The sequence below is a fragment of the Bacidia gigantensis genome (genome assembly GCF_019456465.1).
Source record: "Bacidia gigantensis strain McMullin 20006 chromosome Unknown contig_246, whole genome shotgun sequence".
In the NCBI taxonomy this organism is placed as follows: Eukaryota; Fungi; Ascomycota; class Lecanoromycetes; order Lecanorales; family Ramalinaceae; genus Bacidia; species Bacidia gigantensis.
Genome location: NW_025408602.1, coordinates 380177 through 401295, shown reverse-complemented (window position 1 = coordinate 401295; position 21119 = coordinate 380177). Strand labels below are relative to the sequence as shown.

At 45.6% G+C, this 21119-nt stretch overlaps 6 protein-coding genes across 6 annotated transcripts; 3 read left to right on the top strand and 3 right to left on the bottom strand.

Annotated features, from left to right (window-relative positions):
* Nucleotides 1-2672: 2672 nt before the first annotated feature.
* KY384_005780 (uncharacterized protein) lies at nucleotides 2673-3040 on the bottom strand (the record flags this gene model as incomplete). The annotated part of the gene is made up of 2 exons (XM_044814278.1): nucleotides 2673-2787; nucleotides 2811-3040. 2 exons carry the CDS (start codon nucleotides 3038-3040, stop codon nucleotides 2673-2675), a joined length of 345 nt encoding a protein of 114 aa, XP_044668428.1.
* Nucleotides 3041-3758: 718 nt separating this feature from the next.
* KY384_005779 (uncharacterized protein) lies at nucleotides 3759-4091 on the top strand (the record flags this gene model as incomplete). The annotated part of the gene is made up of 1 exon (XM_044814277.1): nucleotides 3759-4091. One exon carries the CDS (start codon nucleotides 3759-3761, stop codon nucleotides 4089-4091), a length of 333 nt encoding a protein of 110 aa, XP_044668427.1.
* A 444-nt stretch (nucleotides 4092-4535) lies between these two features.
* On the bottom strand, nucleotides 4536-5071 carry KY384_005778 (uncharacterized protein; the record flags this gene model as incomplete). Its single annotated transcript, XM_044814276.1, has 2 exons — nucleotides 4536-4756; nucleotides 4951-5071. The coding sequence occupies 2 exons, from the start codon at nucleotides 5069-5071 to the stop codon at nucleotides 4536-4538; spliced, it is 342 nt and encodes a 113-aa protein (XP_044668426.1).
* Nucleotides 5072-9285: 4214 nt separating this feature from the next.
* Nucleotides 9286-13771, top strand: KY384_005777 (uncharacterized protein; the record flags this gene model as incomplete). The annotated part of the gene is made up of 4 exons (XM_044814275.1): nucleotides 9286-9288; nucleotides 9353-10310; nucleotides 10512-10661; nucleotides 10716-13771. The coding sequence occupies 4 exons, from the start codon at nucleotides 9286-9288 to the stop codon at nucleotides 13769-13771; spliced, it is 4167 nt and encodes a 1388-aa protein (XP_044668425.1).
* Nucleotides 13772-13812: 41 nt separating this feature from the next.
* Nucleotides 13813-14187, top strand: KY384_005776 (uncharacterized protein; the record flags this gene model as incomplete). The annotated part of the gene is made up of 1 exon (XM_044814274.1): nucleotides 13813-14187. One exon carries the CDS (start codon nucleotides 13813-13815, stop codon nucleotides 14185-14187), a length of 375 nt encoding a protein of 124 aa, XP_044668424.1.
* A 4526-nt stretch (nucleotides 14188-18713) lies between these two features.
* On the bottom strand, nucleotides 18714-20746 carry KY384_005775 (uncharacterized protein; the record flags this gene model as incomplete). The annotated part of the gene is made up of 2 exons (XM_044814273.1): nucleotides 18714-20507; nucleotides 20564-20746. 2 exons carry the CDS (start codon nucleotides 20744-20746, stop codon nucleotides 18714-18716), a joined length of 1977 nt encoding a protein of 658 aa, XP_044668423.1.
* Nucleotides 20747-21119: the final 373 nt, after the last annotated feature.

Below are 21119 nucleotides of genomic sequence, written 5' to 3'. Positions count from 1 at the left end.
GGAAGGCATTGTCTGCTATTCGGGTTCGTGCAAGTAATTACTAATATTCAAGACATGCATGTTCATCAAATTTGAGGAGGTAACAAATCAACAGAAAGTTGCCTTGAATCAGTACATAGACTGAGTATCAAGGTTTGAACAAATTGGTGGCAGCCACTTCATACTCCTCCTGTGCAACCTTCATAATCACGCGTTTTGACACAATTTTGATCCTTGAAATGATTTTTACCGCGAGATCAAAGTCCTTGCACTGGTAGTGCTGCACGGTCAAGACTATCATCATAAATATGCGCAAAAGACCCCGCGGAGAGTGCCAATACTGTTTACTGTACCCCCAAAATGGAGCAATGACGAATTGATGAGTCCTAGATTCGATGCATGTTCTTGTTGACTATCATCGGATCAGACTTAGGATTTTATGGTGCCTCGTGAGACGTCAGAAGCGCGTGCAAAGTAAACTTTCGCGCTTGAAGTAAATATTGAACCGGACTTTTTACGTGGTCTTGACTTCCTGGATAGACAATCATTATTGCTCTAATGAATACACTCCATAAAGCACTAAATGCTCAGATTACCTACCTCATTGCGTTTCGTACTCGCTTGACAAGTGATGTCCTCGCTTTGAATACTCCGAAATACTATCGAATGTCTGAAAGTCTTCAGGACATGCTATATGCACTTAATATCGGTATCCCTGATTGACTGCCCATCGTACTGCTAATCGAAGTACGTACTAAGTTTTGAGAGCATCAAGACAGAACCATTACTCCAACAAGTGTATTGAAGGTACTTGAGGTATTCACATACCTCCAAAAAGCTGAAAACACTTTTACAGCTTCAGACTTGGAAGACACGCAAACCCTCTAAAAACAGCCAAGAGGATGAGTAGTCCGCAATAATTTGGAGAGCGTATGTACCAACAAATTCTGTTAATCCTGAGTCCTGTCAAAAATCGAGGCTGAAAAGATACCTGTGCGTTTCCTCACTCTCGCTAGAAGGCTGATTGTTTACCAACCATGGGTCCTGCAGGCTCGTTGTCCAGCAAATAGGCAATATTAGAGCAGACTGCGAATGATTAGGAACATGTCAAAGAAATGATCCGTCGAAATGCCAGCAACACCTCAAAAAACCGCTCGAAAAAGTTCTGGAATAAGTTATCTAAGACTGGCAAATGCATGTCTTCCTAACGCAGCAAGGACCTGCTACAATTCCGTCAAGATTGAATAGAACCGCTGAATGAATCACCGCTCGTACAGACAATTGTACCTTGTGAGCCAAGAAGTTATCCCGGCTTTGTGGTAGCACTATGTGGCCCCTTCAGCAATCAGGAGTCTTGCCTTCAGGGGAAAAATGTCAATACAGTGGCAAATTCGCCACCCCGCCATCCCAGTCTTGGAGTGTCGAGAGCGTAGAATCAACATTTTGTGAAGGTACAGTCAGCTTGCAAAGGCCTGTATGCATGGCCAAAAATCAAATGAAGCCGTGAGAAGGTTTCCTCATTGTTGAGAATCAAAATTGAGACTTTCACATCAACCAGTGGAATCAAGAATCGAACGCTCGAACTGCAAAAATTCCTCCCTACCACAGCCCTCGCCGTGTGCCAGAGGTCTGTCACACACGATCCCAGAACCGTCGATCTCCGAGAAATTTATTGAGGACTTTAAACCCTTTGGCGTACTCAGTAGCGACCCTTTCCTACCACTGAAGAACAGACATACTATGTTAATATATATACCATATCAGTGCCGCGAGTACTTTCTTTCTTTATCAAGTGGAAATGGGTTGCATTTACTGTAGCGCTTGGAGGCTGAACAATGAAATTCTAGCGCCTTCCTCCCAACGCAATGCTGCTTGCATGACTTAGACCGACTTTTTGTATGACCTGTAAAGCCGCTTCTAACATTTCCTCAAGAATTTACAAACAATGATGGTTGTTGGCTGTTAAGGGTTTCGGCGCACCACTGCTGACGGTTTCATACTTGGTCGGACTTCGATTCCCAAAATTGAACATTGGCCCTAACATTTGAATATACCAACTTTTGATCGCTTTATCTTCCAAACCATGGAATAGAAGAAGATCAGGAAATCTACCCTATGCGCAATGAAACCTAACAAACATTGCATCCAAAGAGCATAAAAATCTATCCTAATATCTTTCCAGCGGTCAAACCTGCATATTGTAGCTTCGAAGACTGATTTCAGCGTAAGAAATGTTCGACATACGACTCCTGCGTCATGGAAGGGGAAACTGAGTTCATGCATTGTTGAAGAGCGATGAGGGTCAATGAAAGAAGCTCGATCTTGACAAACAAGTTTCTGGCGGTCAGGTCAGGACTCGCAGCAACCGATGAGCTATTTCCGGAGTACCACATCAAGCTATGTTAATTCTCTTATAACGTGAGATTGAAGACTATCATTCCTAGAGCTATCTGTCAATTTTCTCGTCTCTCAACGAATCGTCACCATTCCTGACGGCGTGCGGAATCCCGCGATCCCGAACTATGAAATTCCTAGATGATAAGCGCTGATGAAATAGTAAACAGTACTTTTAAGGAGCGTCCATATTGCGGTCCTAACAATGGGAAGTGAAGCGCAAAGAAATCCGAAGGATTATGTATCAGAAAGGGGCGCGGCTACTCACTGTTGGGGCAGTGAACCAACTGCTCTATCACCTAATCCTCATATCCTCCACTTATCCAATACGAACCCGCGCTCTCCTGCTCTTTCTGTTCTTTAAGCAAGACCATTGCTTGGTTTCTTCTGCTGAGCGCAGCGTCGATAGCCGCACTGTTTACAGGAAGAATACTAACCAAACAGACTCCGTGAGATTCCATTCTTTCACTGAAAAGAGCCAAAGGGCCTGGCGAGCCTCTAGCTTTATTACTATTCCGATGCTAGCCACGACGTGTTTAACATCCGCCGTCTCGACTTCATACATACCAATCCTCGCAGGTAAGTTGTCTGATTTCAGCCATCTGTCCCCTTCAGACAAGTTCGTAATTTTGAATCTCTTCTGCATTCTCTCTCCTTTTTCGGACATCAATTAAAAGCCTCTTCCATCCTAGAAAATGACTCTCCAACATAGCTTACCTGCACACTCTGCCCTTTACTCTTCGCTGTTCCTTGAACCTCTTGTCTATTTCCTTCCACTGAAACGTTGATCTAACCTTTCAACTCCAAGCGGCCTCCCTCTCACAATTCGCTACATTGGCGACTTCCTCTCATCTACAGGCTCAACCCCCTGGCTCAACATCACCGGCAGCATCAATGGCCGACCAGAGCGCTCACCCCTCTACTCTTCTTCCATTTGCGACAGTGACGTCTTTCAAAAGATCATTGTTCAGAGTCCTGTAGGTGAATACGATCAGAAACCTCGCCTCCATCGCTCTTGCCCTCCAAGCGCCCACGCCGTTGTGAGCTCACCGCCAATGCCATTGACACCACGAATAGTATTGGAGGGAAAATGTGAAGTAAGGGCTGAGGCAAAGACGCAAGATGAGAGTAGAAACTTTTGCATTGAAGGTAGCTTTGATAGTACAGAGTGAGAGGAACCTTGTAATAAGACAAAAGAAAAGTATGAGATGCGGTACTTACAGGGCAGCCCAATCAAGATAAGCTGACTAAACGTCACTAAAGCACCTTCTTCTTGTAAAACAAGGAATGTAATATATCTCTGCCTGCTTGAGCAAGGCATCACGAATTCCCAAGCCCACACGTCGACATCCCCACCACCCATCCAGATCTCACCTCCTCCCACAATGTCAACCGTCCCAGCCCAAAACCCCTCCGCAGACAAGATTGACGTAGGAAAAATGATACGTACCGACACACTCGCCTCCAACATCATCTCCCGTCACAACACCGCCGACGCCGTCCTCGACACCGACGAGCTTACGCGACTCCAAGCATTCTGCAGCGATCACAGTCGAAAAGATAGCATACTTGACGGGCTGGACATGGAGGCAGATAAGGTCAGCCTTGTGGGGTATACGCTGACTAGGCATGGGACGGCGGATCCTGCTTTCACGGAAGAAGAGCTGAAGGCGCTGAGTGTTTGGTTTGAGGGGAATGATGTGCTTGATTGTTTGTGATTTGGGAGGAGATAGTAGGGAAGCTGGAAGGGGGGTTTGAGGAAGGTGGTGTGATGAACTTGAGGGCAGGCAGTTGAAGATTAATTTACAAAATGTGTGGCCATCTTCCGAATAAGCGCGTAGGAGACCCCTGTTCACTTCCGTTCCCATGAGTAAGAGCGCGAACGAATCAAGCATTATGGTTGTCAGAACAACGGACGGTGATGTCTGCACAACCTGTAGTAGAAAGAAGAACATTTTTGTACTTTCAAAAAATCCTGGGGGGCTTTCACAAAAAGGTCAAGCCTCATCAACTCATTGTGACATAATCCCTATAACATCTTCCGCCCTCCCCAGTCGACCCACCTAAGCCCTACCCTTCACACCACTCCCTAATTCAAGTCCGTCCCCTCCACCCCCTCCACCCCCTCCACCCCCTCCTCACCAGCCACCCCACACTCAATTCTAATCAGAGCCCTGCACCTTCGCCTTTGCATCCTGCCCCTTCGCCCTCGCCTCGGCCGACACTTCCTCCGCTGTCCCCTTCGCCTTGCCTGTCGCTTCTGATGCTTCGCCCTTTACCTTCCCCGCTACCTCGCTCGCTTTGCCCTTTGCTTCTCCAGCTAGTTCAGAGGATTTGCCGCTGCCGAGACCTATTGCTTCTTTGGCTTTTTGTGTGGCTTGTTCTATGGAGAGAAATTAGGATTAGCACGGGCTTTGCGAAAGGTCTGGTGGGTTGCTGGGGCTAAAAAAGGGCTGGGAAGGCAGAGGGAATGAGGGATTAGAAGCACGCCGAAAACACGTAGTATGGCGAAATGTATGGGTGGGGCTTAGGTGGAACGCGTGGGACACGTAATTATCCCGCTGACGCCAAACTCACCAACTGTCTCTTTTGCGGTCTCGGTGGCGGTTTTTCGCGTTGTTGGTGTTGTGGCGAAGAGGCGGGTTGAGGTGCGTGGGACTGAGCGCGCAAGCGGGACGGTGCGCATGAGGAACGACATCGTGCTGATTTCTTGATGTATTCTTTAAGTTGTAGTTTGGTTTGGGATTGCGTGAAAGTTGTGGGTGGTGTAGAAAGGATGTGATGAGAAGACAGAAAGAAGTGGAGCTTTTTACGTCGAACGGTTAGCCATACGTCACTGACCAAAGGCGCCAAGATCTGGGGTAAGGGTCTTTTGATGGTACGGCGCTACCTTAGGTCTCTCGTATCTTTGATATAAATTACGGTCGGGCTGGGATAGGCTGACCACCTAGCGTTTGACAGCTCGCTTTCGACGATAACAGTATTTGGCACCCTAACATTCAATTCTCTAAGTGTACAGTTCAACATTTTTGCCCATGAACCCCACAATTACCCTCCCCCGACAACATGGCGGTGCCCCTAATTTCGGCATCTCGACCTCCTCAACCCGCTCCGAAGGCCTACGAATGCCACGCTTCTTCAAAAGGTCCCTTCACTCCTCCCTCCTCCTCCCTCCCCTTTCCTGGCCCCTTCCTTCCCCTTCTCTCACATTTCCACTAATGCACCCCCCAGACTCTTCAAATTCCCCCAAATGGACTTCGAGCTCTCAACCTGGGAAATGGCCACCCTCCTAACCCGCCCCAAAGCCGTGTTCCGCAGCATAGCGCACCACTCCTCGCACTCGCACTCGCACCGCTACCACCGCGGCGACCCTTCCTTCACCTACCTCCTGTCCGCCTTCCTCTTCCTTACGGGCTTGGCCTGGGGTATCGCCTATACATCTTCTGTGGGCGCCACAGTGCGCTTGGTCATGCTTTTCGTGTTTGTGCATTTTCTGGGCGGCTGTGTGGTGCAGGCCGGGGTGTGTTGGTGGGTGCTTCCGAGGCTACTGGGGGAGAGGGGGTGGCTTGAAGGCGGGGTGGGTGCTATGGTTGTGGGTTGGCTTGGGGGAAAGGTGGGGAGGAGGAGACGGGGTCTGTTTCCGCAGCAGGAAAGGGAGAGGGGTGGGGTTGGTGAGGAGGGGGGGCAGGGGGTTGAGTTTGGGTATTGTTTTGATGTGAGTATGGGGTGGGCATGAATTGAAGAGGGGAATCAGGCGCTGACGGGTGTGGGAAACAGGTCGCTATTCGGGCTTTCTTTCCGGTTTGGGTGATGGTTTATGTGCTACAATTTGTCCTGTGGCCGGTAATTGCGAGGGACAATTGGTACGTGCCTACAAGATGCATGGTTTGAGAATCTTCTAAAGAACTGATGTCTGTCTAGGGTATCACTTTTCTTCGGAAATACTCTGTATCTGGTAGCTGCTGGATACTATACCGTCATATGTTTCTTGGGATACAATGGTAATACCTCCTCGCTCCTAAAGCGTCATCTACTGATCGAAATTGCAGCCCTCCCATTTCTGCAACACACAGAGATTCTGCTCTCTCCCGCCCTGGTATTTGGAATCTTGTGGTTCATAAGCCTCTTTGGCTTCAACATACCGAAGCATATCGGCCCGCTATTGCTGCTGGGTGCGAGGTGAGGCTGTTGTAGTACAAGCTGTATCATAGATTACAGGTCACAGTTTAGCGCGGCGTTGGATGGCTAAGTTGTTGGGAAAATAGAAGATGTACATTTCTGTACAGATCTCCAAAAGTGCGCCTTTGTTGCTTTGACCAAATGTGAGGGTCTCAATCTCCCTCCCTCTCCTTTGGCGGCAGCAGTAGGACGTACTCCCTACTACTATCCCCGAACCTTACAACATCCCCACTTTTGACCTCCACATACCTCTTCTCTGGGAGCCTCTCCCCGTTAACGCTCGTCCCGTTCGCGCTCTCCAAGTCAATCACATATGGCTTCACCCTTCCCGTCTTCTCCCCGAATTCATTCCTCTTCTCCGTATACCTAAATTGTATTACCGCATGCTGCTTGCTGCAACTCGGATGCTCAGTCACATGATCCACGACCAGCTGTTCCCTGCCAAACAACCAACACGTTCGCTCATGTAGATTTAGCGTCTCTAAGACTTCAGAGCCTTTGAAAATGTAGAGACGCCAAAGAGAGGTCTTTGGAGGGAGCCGGGATTCGGGAGGCTCATTATATTTAAGCACGATGTTTGTGTTAGCTACTGTATTGGTTTCAGCTGCCAAAAGACCAGAGGCATTGAAGTTGGCTTTTTGCTTCTCAATTGGTGGACCGTTTGAGGACTGAGACGGTTTAGAGAGGTCTTTTGAGGCGTGGGAGGATTTGTCGTGGAAGGCATCCAGCTGCGAAGGTAGGGGAGCTGTAGATCGTCGGGCGGGAGACAGACTTCGCGGTCGCGGAGGATGTTCGTGGTCTCGTACGCGGTGAGGATGATTGTCTCGTTGTCGGGGAGCTGACCGTTCTCTACTGCGCGATCTGTACTTTAAACGGCCTTCTTCCTCTCGATACCTCCTCTTTGGCGGAGGTGAGTGAGAGGCGCTGGGCAGGCGCCTACGACCGCTGTCTCGTTCCCTGGACCGTTTGCCTCGATGAGGCGGTGACCGACTTTCTGACGTGTATCGTCGTGGTGAGGTCTCTCGATAGCGACGTGGACTGCGCGAATGGTGTCTGCTTCTTCTATTTTGGTCGTCGTACCTCTCTGTGCTCCTCCGACGTTTATGGTAGTCTTTGCTTCTTGTTTCTTCATTGCCAGAATTCTCTCGGTATCTCGGCATCTCTCGGTAACGATATTTCCCTCTAGAAAGAGAAATTCAAGCTACTCTATGGCTTTGTGGATCGCAAGCCTGGTGCGGTCCAGAGGCATGGTAAGCAAGGCAAGGTAACCCGGGGATCGGATTTGCTAGGGGCGGCCCGGCGGGCTCTAGCTGCCCCGCAACTGGGATCTCGGGCTCCTTGTTAGGTTGCCCAGCCTTGCCCGGTCTAGCAAGCATGGACAGCTCTATTCCGTACCTACGGTCTACTCGATTATCTTTCCTGCTACCGCTTTCTTCTACTTGATGTCAGTGGTTCCACGGAAGCAGATTCCAAGCACATTGTATGCCTCAAAGTGCCTTGAAGCCTATGTAGTGCAATACGACATTGTGGCATTGCAGGATACCAAAGCACAACATCTTTGGAAAAAATGAACGAATGATGAGGCAGGACGAATCTCATTCACCGAAGGATGTAACATATTGGTAAGAGAAAGGTCCTGCCGCAGCATCGACAATGCAGTCGTAAAGAGCAGTTGTCTAGTAGCATATGTGCTCACTGCGAGTGCAACAGACAGCCCCTCACCGCCGTTGCATGATGATGGCAGGCAAACGCTTTTCTGGTGAAGCAAGGAACTCTGTCCTTAGCGGCACTGCCAGGCTACATCTCAGGTCCCTGGTGCCTTCGATGGCGGACTTGGCGGCCAGCATATGTCACGGCGGATTTGGAATACATGGGAGGAAGGTGGGGTTCTCGAAGGGCGCAAGAAGGCCTGAAGCATCGACGGTTGGTAGATCGGGGGGTTCTCGAGGCTGCAGTATCGTCCCCACATGCTTCCGAGGCGAGCAGCTTGCCTGAACATGCCGAGTCTTTACAAATACACCATTCACCAATAGATGACTAACCTGGTGCATTATTCGGTGGAGAGTGGGTGGCGGCTGCAGGCTTTATGCAAAAGCTTGGGTGTCTTAGGTGTGAGCCTAAATTGACAGCGTCTTCCGGGGCGTGGCCGGATGGCGGCAGCTTTGCCTAAGAGGGACTCGATGCAAGGGGCCGCCTGCGCATTCAGTCCACCAGACCGCCTACACTATCCCCCAATGAGACTACATTACCAGTCTAGTGCTCGCTAATGACCACGCGTGCAGCAAAGGAGACTCGGCTATGCCCCAGCTGACCTTCAAAAAGTCACACTCGAAGCAGCACCAGCTAATGAATTATAGTTGCCTACCTCCATGAGCTCGATACTAGAATTGCTGCTGCGCCACACGTCTGCTGCTGCCTCTTGACTTTGGCCCTGGAGCTTGTCAACCTCTGTCCACCCTCCCTCAAAGAGTGCATGACTCTATGATCACAAACCTTGTGCAGCTTCTGCGTCATCGATACCTAATGGACGCGTGAACACGAACATTGCAGAGCCGCAACTTCGCCCAGGCAGCCATCCCTGCACGCCCTTTGTTCTTGCATTGCCTCTGCTGCATCAGATGACTCGATCGAGCGGTCCGCATATCCTCTCACCGAGCGCGAGCAAGACTATATAACTTCGCAAGCATAGCTCTGTGGTGGGATATGAGTATACACTGGCCTTTATAGACTCTTATGGTGAGCACGCTTGGTTACTAGAGCCAGGGAACCCTTGTTGACTCACGCTAACGTGTCCTCTTAGGCTGCATCGTCTGGTGGCAACCCCGAGATGGAAGAGATCCAAGACTATGGTCTGACCCAAGTATACAGTCCAATAGGAGGTGGGAAGGTTGATATCGTCTTCGTTCATGGCCTCAACGGTCATCCTAAGAAAACATGGACCGCAGAGAAATCAAAGCTATTCTGGCCGGCCCAGCTCCTGCCCCCTATCCTCGAGGAATCTAAAGCCCGCATCCTAGTATATGGCTACGATGCCACCGTTGCGAGTTTCACGGACGGCGTTTCAAAAGATAAGATCCACAACCACGCCGAGAGCCTCGTTGCTTCGTTGGCTGCAAACAGGAATATACGACGTGCAGCCGAAAGACCTATCATTTTTGTCGCGCATTCCCTTGGGGGCTTGGTCGTCAAACGTGCATTGATCTACTCAGAAGACATCAAGGGCAGTCACACAGAACATCTTCGCTCTATATATGTCTCGACGTACGGTATATTATTTCTGGGCACCCCGCACAGAGGGTCAGACATTGCAAAATGGGGCTCGCTCCTCGAATCTATCTGCCGTGGCGTTATGCCCTCGGGCTTAGTTGACAGCAATCCAGCATTAGTCGATGCCCTCAAACGTGAGAATGAGACCCTCCAAGTCATCGATCGGCAGTTTATTCAGCTCATTAGCCGCTTCCGCGTCTACTTCTTCCACGAAGGGAAGAAGACGAACCTGGGAAAGCTGAAGATGGATATGATAGTGGACGAGGAGTCTGCTAGTCCTAATGTGCAAGATGTGGAAAGATCTGTCATTCAGCAAGACCACAGCCATATGTGCAAGTTCGAGAGCGATAGCTCGCCCGGATTCGACCTTGTTGCAGAAGCGTTGATGCGTTATTCGCGCGACGCTCCGAACACTATCGTCAATAGGTGGCAGCAAGAGCGGGACGAGAGTCTGACAAGAAAGAGATATTGGCTTGATGAAAACACGCCTGGTAAGTCCGCCCTCAATGAGAATTCTCTTCCGAACGTCAGTTAGTCTGAACATAGCGGTAAGGGGCAATGCCCAGGGGAAAAGGCTGGCTTACAAGGCGCGCTCTAGGGCGGGCAATCCTAAAGCTCAGGCACTTGACTTTGGCGGCTATGTTCAGACTAACCGACCCTCGTTCGTCGGCCTATTATACTAACGTATGCAGATGCTCTCAAAGTTTCTCCGAAGACAGATACTTCTGTTTCCAATACACCTGGTAAGACGCCCTTAGCTTTGCCGGGTACAGAAAATCAGAGACTCTACGATCAGATTGAGGTAGAAGAAGTTGACGATAAAGAAATGGTGGATGTTACGCGTTGATCGAAACGCTTGATTGGAGTCTTATGGCGTTTCATGGCTTTTGATGAAGATCAATACGAATTTGGAATTATTAATCTCGAGTCCATTGCTGATTTTCTCGTTTCCGTAGACTCCTCCCAAATCATTCAACCCAAGCCCGCCCCCAAAACCGACGTAAAAGACACTGCTACCAATACTCCGGCTTCTTCCAACTCCCCTAAACCTTCTGATCCATACTTCATTGTCCCACCTGGTTTCAGACCTAATTCTTTCTTCGTTGGGATGGCAAAAGAGCTTCTCGATCTCGATAAACACCTATTTGACAAAAGTCGACGCTCAAAAGGGTCTGCTTGCGTCCTTCTCCATGGCCAACCAGGTGGCGGGAAAACACATCTTGCTCGACAGTATGTCAATAAGAACAAAAAAAGATATGCAGGTGGCATTTTTTGGGTCATGTCAAAATCAGTCCAAGAATTGCATCACTCATTCTGGGAGATCAAGCAGAAGGTCATCGCGCGAGACTGTCCCGAGTATTTCGACAACGCTGACAGCAAAGACTGGGTCCATTCGGTCAAAGCCTGGTTCGAGAGTCGGCAAGATTGGCTGCTAGTATTTGACGGCGTGCTTGTTGAGAAAGACGAAGACGCGACGGAGCTGAACAATTATGTACCGGACAGTCGAAATTCAAGTATCATCTTCATATCAAGAGCGAAGAATCTGCAATCGTTCCAGCGACTACTTCGACCGTTTCCGATCAAAGTTGGCTCACTCAAGGAAGACGATGCGCAAAAGCTTCTGATCAAAATGGTCAACCCACGGAAAGTGACCGATGCAGATAGAAAAAGAGCCAGGGAGCTGATCCAACGAGTTGGTGGGCTGCCGCTTGCTATTGGAGCGATCAGCCGCAGAATCGCAGATACAGGGGAGCCACTTGCGAAATTCAAGCTTTCATACACCGCTATCTCGGGTCTAGACAATACTTACAACCAGATCCTTGACGATCTTTTGCGGCTTGGTCACAATGAAGCCTGGAATCTCATCAACATTCTATGCTGGTTTGGCCAAAATATTCCCGTAGAGATGGTTCACCTTGGGCTCCGCATACTCAGAGCCAGGAATGTTGAGGTGAAAACGCGAGAGGAGGGAGGCTTCGCGGACCTTAACAACACTTTAAGTATTTTGCTGCGCTACGCTCTTCTTGAGAGAAACGAGCCTGAGTCTGATAAAGGTTCTGCATCGTCAAGCCGGGATAGCCTCATGGAACCTGAGCCAATCGACATGCTGAAGATACATACCGTTGTCCAAGACTTCTGCTGTGAATCTCTCAATTCGCGAAGAATGCTCCCGCAATGGCTGGGTTACGCTGTGAACCTTTTTTCCTACTCATATCATGAAGCTGATACGAAGATGAAGCGTAGAACTGAGGCACCTCGAGTGTCTGACTATAGATACTATCTGGTTCATGGCCAACGCCTGTGGGACCACTCCTGGACTTACCAAGGCTCAAACCAGAACCTGGAGGATATACGAGAAGTTCTTCAACCAATCCTCAACATGATCAACGAGGAGATCCACGCAAGGGAGCCTACTTCATCACAAGAGAGCTTGGCCCATGGCATTTTCCAAATATCAATATTTGACCGGACAAGCAGCTCTTCAGACAGTGCACCCTCAGTACCAGGTCCCCCAACTCCGAATCATCGCCCTACTCCCCCTCCTCTAGCACACGAGACTATATTCGGTATTCCTAAAGATAAACCTATGGACTCTCCCGCAAGCATGGGGACAGCAAGTCCAGGCATTCGCCCGAAAATAGTCGGTCAAAGTCCAGTAGGTCGAGTACTTGAGCATGAAGACAAGGGCTATGAGAGTGACCATGAATCCCATGATATGCGGCGAAATCCATCCGAAACGACAGCTCGACCAACTTCTCGTCCTCGTGCCCCAACTGCGGGAAGCTACGAGTCCGGCTGGCCGGTCGTACAATCGCCGAGAAACTCAAGACAGAGTCGTTACCGGGATCTTGGTAGCTACAGACCAATGCCAGTGAAGGCCCAGGTCAGTAGACAAAGCGTCAGCGTCTCGGTGGGCGAGGTACAAGAAAACATACAGCACAGACGGAATTCTTCGCCAGCCAAGGAAGCCCTGAAAGAAGTTCAGAATCGCAGTCCGCCGTCTTCGGTTGACCGTGTAACTTCTTTCCTCAAACGACCTTTCACATCGCAGGAGAATAGACCTACATGGGCAAACATCGCTGCTGGTAAGAAGCCGTCTCAATCAACGAATAACGACAGTCATGTTCAACCGAGTAGTACTTCTGCCGGCTCTCGTATTTTCGGACTCGGAAAGTCGAACGCAAACACAAAGCCTCGGCAGAGCAGTGCATCAAGCCCCTTGGCCACAGAATTCCTACCTCGAGGCCCTGATACAGGTGATACTCAGAGAATGGACGGTGATTTCACATTATACTCCAGCGATGACCCCGATACCGCTGTTATTGGGCGGCCCCCTGCCAACACACTTTACCAATCAAATATGGTACCTCGAGGAACACCACAACCACAACCAATCCTTTACCCTCCATTTCAATCCACCGCTGTTCCACCACCACTTGGGCCAAATCCAGCCCCTCTACCCTATGACAACAATATGATAACCACCAGCCAACGCCCACGCCCTGTAAATCCTATCATCGCCTCCAACATCCCACTCCAGGCACCATACACCAATCCGATACCCTCCACCATCTCCACAGCAGAAACCTTCAATCTCTCACAGTCCCTCCCCACAATCCACCAACCCTACTTCTACTACACCCCACAAAATCTCCCCTCAGGCTACACATCCCAGCCCATGTCGCGCGACACCTCCCACCAATCACACGCCTCACTCGCAGAAACAGAACCGCCGCCCTACCCACCCGGATCCATCTCCCCCTACACCCATCCCCAAATCTCCCCCCACAGCGTCTCCCCCGCGACCGCGCCCCCGACGGCCGCCCACTGCGCAAATCCCCGAAAACCTCCCCAGCCGTCCAAGCCGCGGCCTCCAGCGCCGGCGTATCGAGCAACCCCAGCCCCACAACAACAAATTTCTTCTCACCCCCATACCCGACGTATCCGATGATTCATTCGCGGTCTTCTTCGGCCGGGGTGGGGGCCCCAGGCATGGATCTGGGAAATGGGCTGGGTATCGTTGGGTTTGCGGATCCGAATAGTCAGTTGCAATTCGGGAGTCTGGATCCTATTAGTCTTGAAGAGGCGAGGAGGAGGACGCTGGAGTATGAAGAGGTGCTTAGGAGGAGGAGTGAGGGCGGAGTAGGTGTGGGTGGGGTGGCGGGAGCTTCGGGGAAGAGCTATCCGGATGTTAATCTCATACCTACTGGTAGTGACGCGCAGGTGTTGAAGGGGATGGTTGGGGTTGGGGCTGGGGTGGATGAGAGGCAGACGGGGCCGTATCCGGAGCGGAATATGATTCCTACCATGAGCGATGAGGAGGCTTTGAGGGGAATGGTGCCTGGTGGTCAGGAGGGAGGGCGATGATGATTGGCTGCTGTTTTTCCAGCTTTTGTCGTTTCAGCGATCTGGTCTTTGCAAGCGAGGCTGCATTTTCTGTGAGCGATTGTGAGCTTTCTAGCGTTTATAGCGTGGCGTGAGCATTGATGGAGTTGCATAGCGAATGGAGAGTGTAAAAGTAGTGAGTCATATGTATGGGATTGAGGGTGGCTAAGAGAGCTGCGTGGGTATTGGCAGTGAGTATCAGACGGCCTTGGAAGTATAGAAATATATATATTATTACTTCGAACCCAGAGTAATACATATTAATTTGCCTCCTCTAGAGCCGCCGCTTTTGTATCCTGGTAGCATTCTCCGAGGCAATCATTAGGGGTGATTTCCCCATCTTATAGGGAAAATTTATGTTGAATTTGATTGACCTCTTCTTTTAGACCCTCAATTAAAGTAACGTTGGCCGGAGGATTGGTGAGAGAAGACGTTCAGTTCGATTGATGTTGGAGAAGTTTGGCGTAGAAAGAGTTAATAAATCAGCAATCGAATTGTATACCCATTCTATGCTTCCTTTTGCTCCCTTGATGCTACGCGGTGCTCCCGCAAGACTCCTTTGCTGCGGCCGCCCGCTCGCTTGCCGCTTTTTCTAAAGTGAATGCATGGATGGATCACGACCGGTTGTTGGGGTCTTTGCTGTAGCATTTCCAGCCTTTGAAGTTCTCTAGTTGCTTGAAGGCCTTGCTATCTGGACTGTGTTTTCTGTTCTTTTCTTCTTTTCGTGTGTCCACGTAGCTATCTTGGAGCCTAGAGCTTTTGGTTCTCGTGTGAGACGTAGAATCGGTTGTGGTATTGGTCATAGCGCTCGGATGTGGGGCTATGATTGCGATTGTAATAGTAGATGTTAGAAATGCTTTGGATGATAATGGATAGACATATACATTATGTTGGCCTAAGAAAGGAAATTCTGAAATGTACAGTCGTGTGGCAATTGCCTCAATCTTACAATGGGTCGGTTTTCCGTTTCGGCGTGTTGAGCAGACCAAGAGAGGAACACATAATCAGGCGGAAATGGATTCTCGGTAGAGTGTGGAAAAGAGGGAGATAAGGTTGGCCCAGAGGTAATTTATGTGCGAGTCAAAAGCGAAAAAAGTATAAGAGTACCAAAGCAGGAAGAGACCACGTTTCCAAGGTCAAGATGGCTTTCCTTAACCTTAGACCCACAAAACTTTCCCAGCTTTACCCGCCTCTCACCTCATAATACATTATTCCTTTTTGGGTAGATCCTTTCACAGGTTTTGTGTTATTGTTATAAACCGATAGCTGTCGGTATCCCATCGACTGTTAAGTGCCTTATTTCAGGGGTAACCCTAATTCTACTTAGTAAATCTTTCTTTTTAATATTTTAAGCTTAATTTAATTGGGTTCGCGGTAAAAATTATAACGATTAATATATAAATAATAAATACTAAGAAAATAAAATTTTAAAAAATTCTAGGAAATCATAAATATTTTATCTTAAAGTTAAAAAATTTAATATATTTTTATAAGAAATTTATTTTATATTTAATTAATAAAAGTATTTAATTTTTATTATAAAAATAAAAACTTTAATAATAAAATATTGAAAATTACCACAAACTTTTTTAGAGTAAAATCTTATTTAATTATTATAAGAAAACGCACTAGGTACAAGCCTTAATAAGTAATATATATATAATATAGTTAGTTAATAATAGATTAATTATAAGCTATTTAATAAGCTATAGTGGAAGTAGGGCCTTATACTAAGCTAGGTAGGGCTAAGCTAAGCCTAATTAAGATATTCTTATCTTGCTCTTATTATAATCTATAATAATATACTACTAAAAACAATAAAAAATAATATCCTTATTATAGATATAGCCTTATCTTTATCTATATATATGTCTTAGCTCTTAAAGAAGCTATCTTAACTTAATTTCATTAAAATTTAGTTAAGATTTAATCTTATTATATTAGAAAAAAAGCCTATTTTATTAGAGGCTATAGCGACAGCAAGGTTAAGCTAATTAGGCTAAGGATTATATTAGAGGGGTATATTAATATATAGGAGGAGTAATAGCAAACAGAAGCTAATTAGTTAAAAGAAGTATTAAAAATTAGAGGTAGGAAATTGTTATTTTAATAAAGTTATAAAATCGCAAAATAACTATATAACTAAAAAATTGTAGCTTAAATTATTTAAAACTAGTAGAAAAGTAATTAATAGGCTAAAAGCTATGTAAACTATAGAAGGCTTAATTATTATAATAATATATATAGCTATTTTAATAATAGTAATAATTACTTCTAATAGTAAACTAAGCGTCTATAAATATATATTCCTTATTATTATATATATTTCCTATATTGCGTAGTATATAATTAAGATTATAAGCTATAGGATTAATTATACTAATATAAGTATTTATAATTAAATTATATTCCTACTTTTATTTACTTTTATTAATAAAGTAAATAGCTATAAATAGTATTCCCTCTTTTATATTTATATAATAGGCTAGTTATAATTATTAAAAAGGGGGTACTAAACATAGCAGTTAATATTAGGGTTAGAAATTTTAATTTTAAGGAAGCTAATTTTACTAATTAGATAGAGGAGTAAAAAAGGCTCTTATTAGCTAATTTTGCTATTACTATAGTAGATAGTAAAGAGGCTAGTTGTTAAAAGGACTAGGACTAGGCCTAGATTATTATTATTACTTATATATATAGATATCGTACTAAATCGGCTAAAGACATACTAACTCTTTTGGGAAATTAATATAATTTATATAGGAATATAGAGGCTAAAGGCTAGTTTTTAGCTTATTATTAAAGCAATTATAAGCTATTATAATAGCATTATAATTTAGGAGTTTAAAACATTTAATAGTAATTATAAAAGAGTTAGCTTACTTAATAACGTCTTTATTGCTAGCGGTATCCTATTTTATATAGCGATTTCTTAATAAATTATCTAAAAGCTAGTTATTAATCTACTTAAAGCGTTTTTATAAAATTTTAACTAAAATACTTAAGTTATTTATATTTAAAACCTAGTATCTATATTCGTTAGTAAGCTTATATTACTACTAAATATAAGCCTTATTTAAGCTATTTATTAAAAGATTTTTACTTAAGAATAAAATTATAATATAATCTAATATTGCTTTTACTTTTTTAACTTTTACTATAATTTTAATATATTTAATAAAGCTATAAATATTATTATAATTATTTCTAGTAAAGTAATTAATATCTAATTAGCGGAAGTAGTTTATTAATAATATAACTGTTTTCTTTATCTCTTTTATATATATTTAGTCTTAGGAAGACGTGTTTTAAAGCGATAAGCTTAGAAAAATAGTTATAGCTATTTTCTCCGTCTCTTTTTAGCTTATTTAACCCTAGAAATTATATATAAGTAATAGCTTATATAATCTATACTCTAAAGCCCTTATATCTAGCTTTTATAGCTTGTTTTTATATTCTAATAACATTACTCTAATTAGTTTAAGCTTTTCTAATATTATTACTTTTATTATTTCTATAAGCTAGGTCTTTACTATTATTAAGGCTTCTAATTAGTTGTCTTCTAGTTACTATAAGTGTATTATCATTGCTCCTTATAGTGGCTTTAGGGCTATAATAATAGGAAAGCTATCTTTCTCTATTATTTTAAGCCGACTAGTCTAGTAAAAAGGTTAAGAAAAAGGCGGTTTTTTAGTAGTTGTTTGCTAAGGTGCTAGGGCTATTTTTAACTACTAATATTTAGTAAAATAATAATAATATTTAATCTTTTAGTATTACTACTAATTATAAGCTATCTAATAAGCTATAGTAGAGATAGGGCCTTATGCCAAGCCGGGTAGGGCTGAGCTAAGCCTAATCGGGACATTCCTATCCTGCTCTCATTATAATCTATGACAATTATTTATTTATTAAAAAAAGTTTATTTTTAAAAAATTTATTTATAATTTAGATAATAAATTAAATATTATATATATCTTTTTAAAAATTAAATAAATATAAAGCTTATATATTATATTTTAAGCTTTGGATGTTTTTGCCACTAGCGTATATAGATTTTAGCTTAAAAGTTTAAGTTAATTTTTTTTTAAAATTTTTCAAAATTTTAACTTTAAATTTAAAGCTTTTAAAGGTTAGAATATATATTAAAAACTTTCTAAATATCTTTAATATTACTAAAACTATAATATATACTAATTTGAAGTTATATAAGCTTATATTTATAAAGTTATAAAGGTTTTACTTTACTAGGTTAGAATTTCGGATTTAAGGCACTTAACAGTCGATGGGATAATCATATTTTAATGCTTTGGATTCCCAAAGAAGCACCAATACCTCATCAAAAGAGGCTGCACCACCTTCAGACAATATGGAAAGTTTCAGCCCTGTAATGATCTCCTTTTGCAGCTTGTTCGATTATCTCTCCATTCATGATCCCGTGAACATAACTGCGAAGACAGGCACAAGCCACATCAGCACAACGCAACATCATTATATCCTCAATACAGCACTCACCATTCACCGACGAATACGAATTTACGGGACCCTGCCGGCCGATTCGGCCACAGTGCGTGTAGTATCACCGGAACACTGCAGTTGAAAAGAACACAGATGAGAGCATGTTTCCGAGTGCCTGGCGGCACAAGTCCGATGTATCCGGCTGATGAGACCATGAAATGGCGTCGGAGGCGTGGTAAATGTACTTTTAGGTCGTCCATCGTGACATCGGGGCCTTGTAGTCTCAATTGAGAATTACTGGTGGGAATCTTGGGGTCCTTGAATGCATAGAAGCCGCCTCCCGGTTTGCAGGGCTCCCCATCAGCGTCTCTACCGCACACGAGTGTTCGAGACAGGGCGTGCTGGTATGATGCGGGACTGTCAGAATAGATCCATTTGTTATATCTGCCACGTTTGTGGGCTATTTGCTCGGTTTCATGTAAGATCTTCTGGTGGTGAGCTAGCTGAGTTGTACTGAGGATTGAATCAGCATGTTTGGGCTCTTCCAACCAATCTATGTCATATAATTCGCCCATATCATAGACTGTATCGACTACGATTCCTTGAGTTACCAGAATGCTTTTGTTGAATACATCACTCATGAATCGGAGGTAGTCTGGAGACGATTTTACAGCCTCGTCGTACTTTGCCCTTGCATTGATAGCGGGGTGTGATGCTGAGTGTTCTGGTCCACCTGCAGCAAACGCGTGCGTTTTGATTAGCGGATCTTTTGTACAGCTTGGAAATGATCTAGATGGGTTTAAACGAAAATCCGGAACCCAGCTCGAAAGTTCCTGGTTCCGGTCAGGTCCGCGACCGATGCAGATAAAGTCCAAGTCATTATGCTTCCGTAGAATGTACTTCGTGGTCTCTGTGTATATCTCATTCGGCGACATAGTGTAATTCAATTTCGCTAGCTCCTCTGAACACCTGTCGAGGGACAGCCCCAAAAGGCCAAAAATCTTGTCTCGTGGATCTCGACACTGATGCTTCACGCCAACTAGTCCAATCCAAACGCTCAAATCCATGGCTCCGCCACTTCTGTCCATTTCATCTCGGAAGTCATACAACAGAGCCAGGTTCTTCTGATATGGTGAAACACCCATTGTTGTTTGGCATTGTGAAATATTTATGCTGAAATTGATTGCGACTCTCATCAATATCGGAATTGCAAAGAATGGCATCATACGTGTTCCGCACATGATCTCGGGCCCTTGCGAAACCATGAGCTCCTGTACAATCCATAGCCTCCGAAAGTACGGGAGTACGATCAACTCCCCAAATCCCTTCAAGACAGCCAGGTTGGTGCGAACCCCATGAACGAGGAGCTTCAAATTTTCTTGAGGGTCTATATCGTAATGATCTAGGGCGAATTTGTTGACATAGTCAATGAATCTGTTAGTACCTTCTGTACCCGGACCAAGCCAAACAATTGTCCGTCCGGCTCCGGCATACACGTCTTTGATTCTTCTCACTTGTACGCTCTTCTCCGCGGCATCGTCCTGGTTTATACACAATGCGTCGATCCATATTGGGTAATCAATCTCTGCAGCGTGAAGGAACACGAGTGCCTCAAAGAGATTCCTGGTCACCTTGAAGGTCTGCCTGTTGACTGTTATTTCGCAAACGTCGCACTCATCGCCCCACGCGTAGGAGAGAGCTATGTAATTCGATTTGAGCGGTACGGTGACAAGATCACGTTCAAAGCCTTTCTGGACTACGACGCGGATGTCCGAGGATGCTGGATCGAGATCAAGACCTCGATACACATGAGCATTGAAACGACGTATGGCTTCATATTCGCTTCGCTGGATCCATCTTCGGATGGGTCTGTGGATACATGCTTGGAAGGAAGCAGAAATACATTGTCGTCGCCGAAGGCTGAGCCGCGCAACCAGGCTCTCGGGTCGGGATGTTGGTCATTTAGAACATTGACTTGCTCTTTTGATGTAGGGTCATGACATTCATCTTTTGAGCCTCGAAGGACTATAGATACAAGCCACGATATAGTGACAGCAAGTGCTATCGCCAAAAACCAGGAATACATAGGGCCAGGATGTAATGTGAGCGCAGTCGAGCAAGGTATCTGCTAAGATAAATCTGCTTTGACATCCATTTCTAGTAGCGTGGGACTTATGCAGCCCGAGTACCCCCACTTGCAAAACCGCCGTCTACTCCAATGGGGCTCGACGCCGGGGTGACGGGGTTTACGCCCGAGGGTTGTCACCAGCATGCACTAGGGCGTGGCCCTGGAACACCTGCAGCGCCTAGCCAGCGCTGCCTCGTTGCACCGCCGTCGATACACTGTTGCACAACCCTTGAGCCCAGCGCTCACAGAATTGGCCGTTGTGATATCAATTTTCAAGAGAGTACTCAAAAGTGGCGAAACTTAAGCAGCAGGAGGGTATCGACGGCCGCTT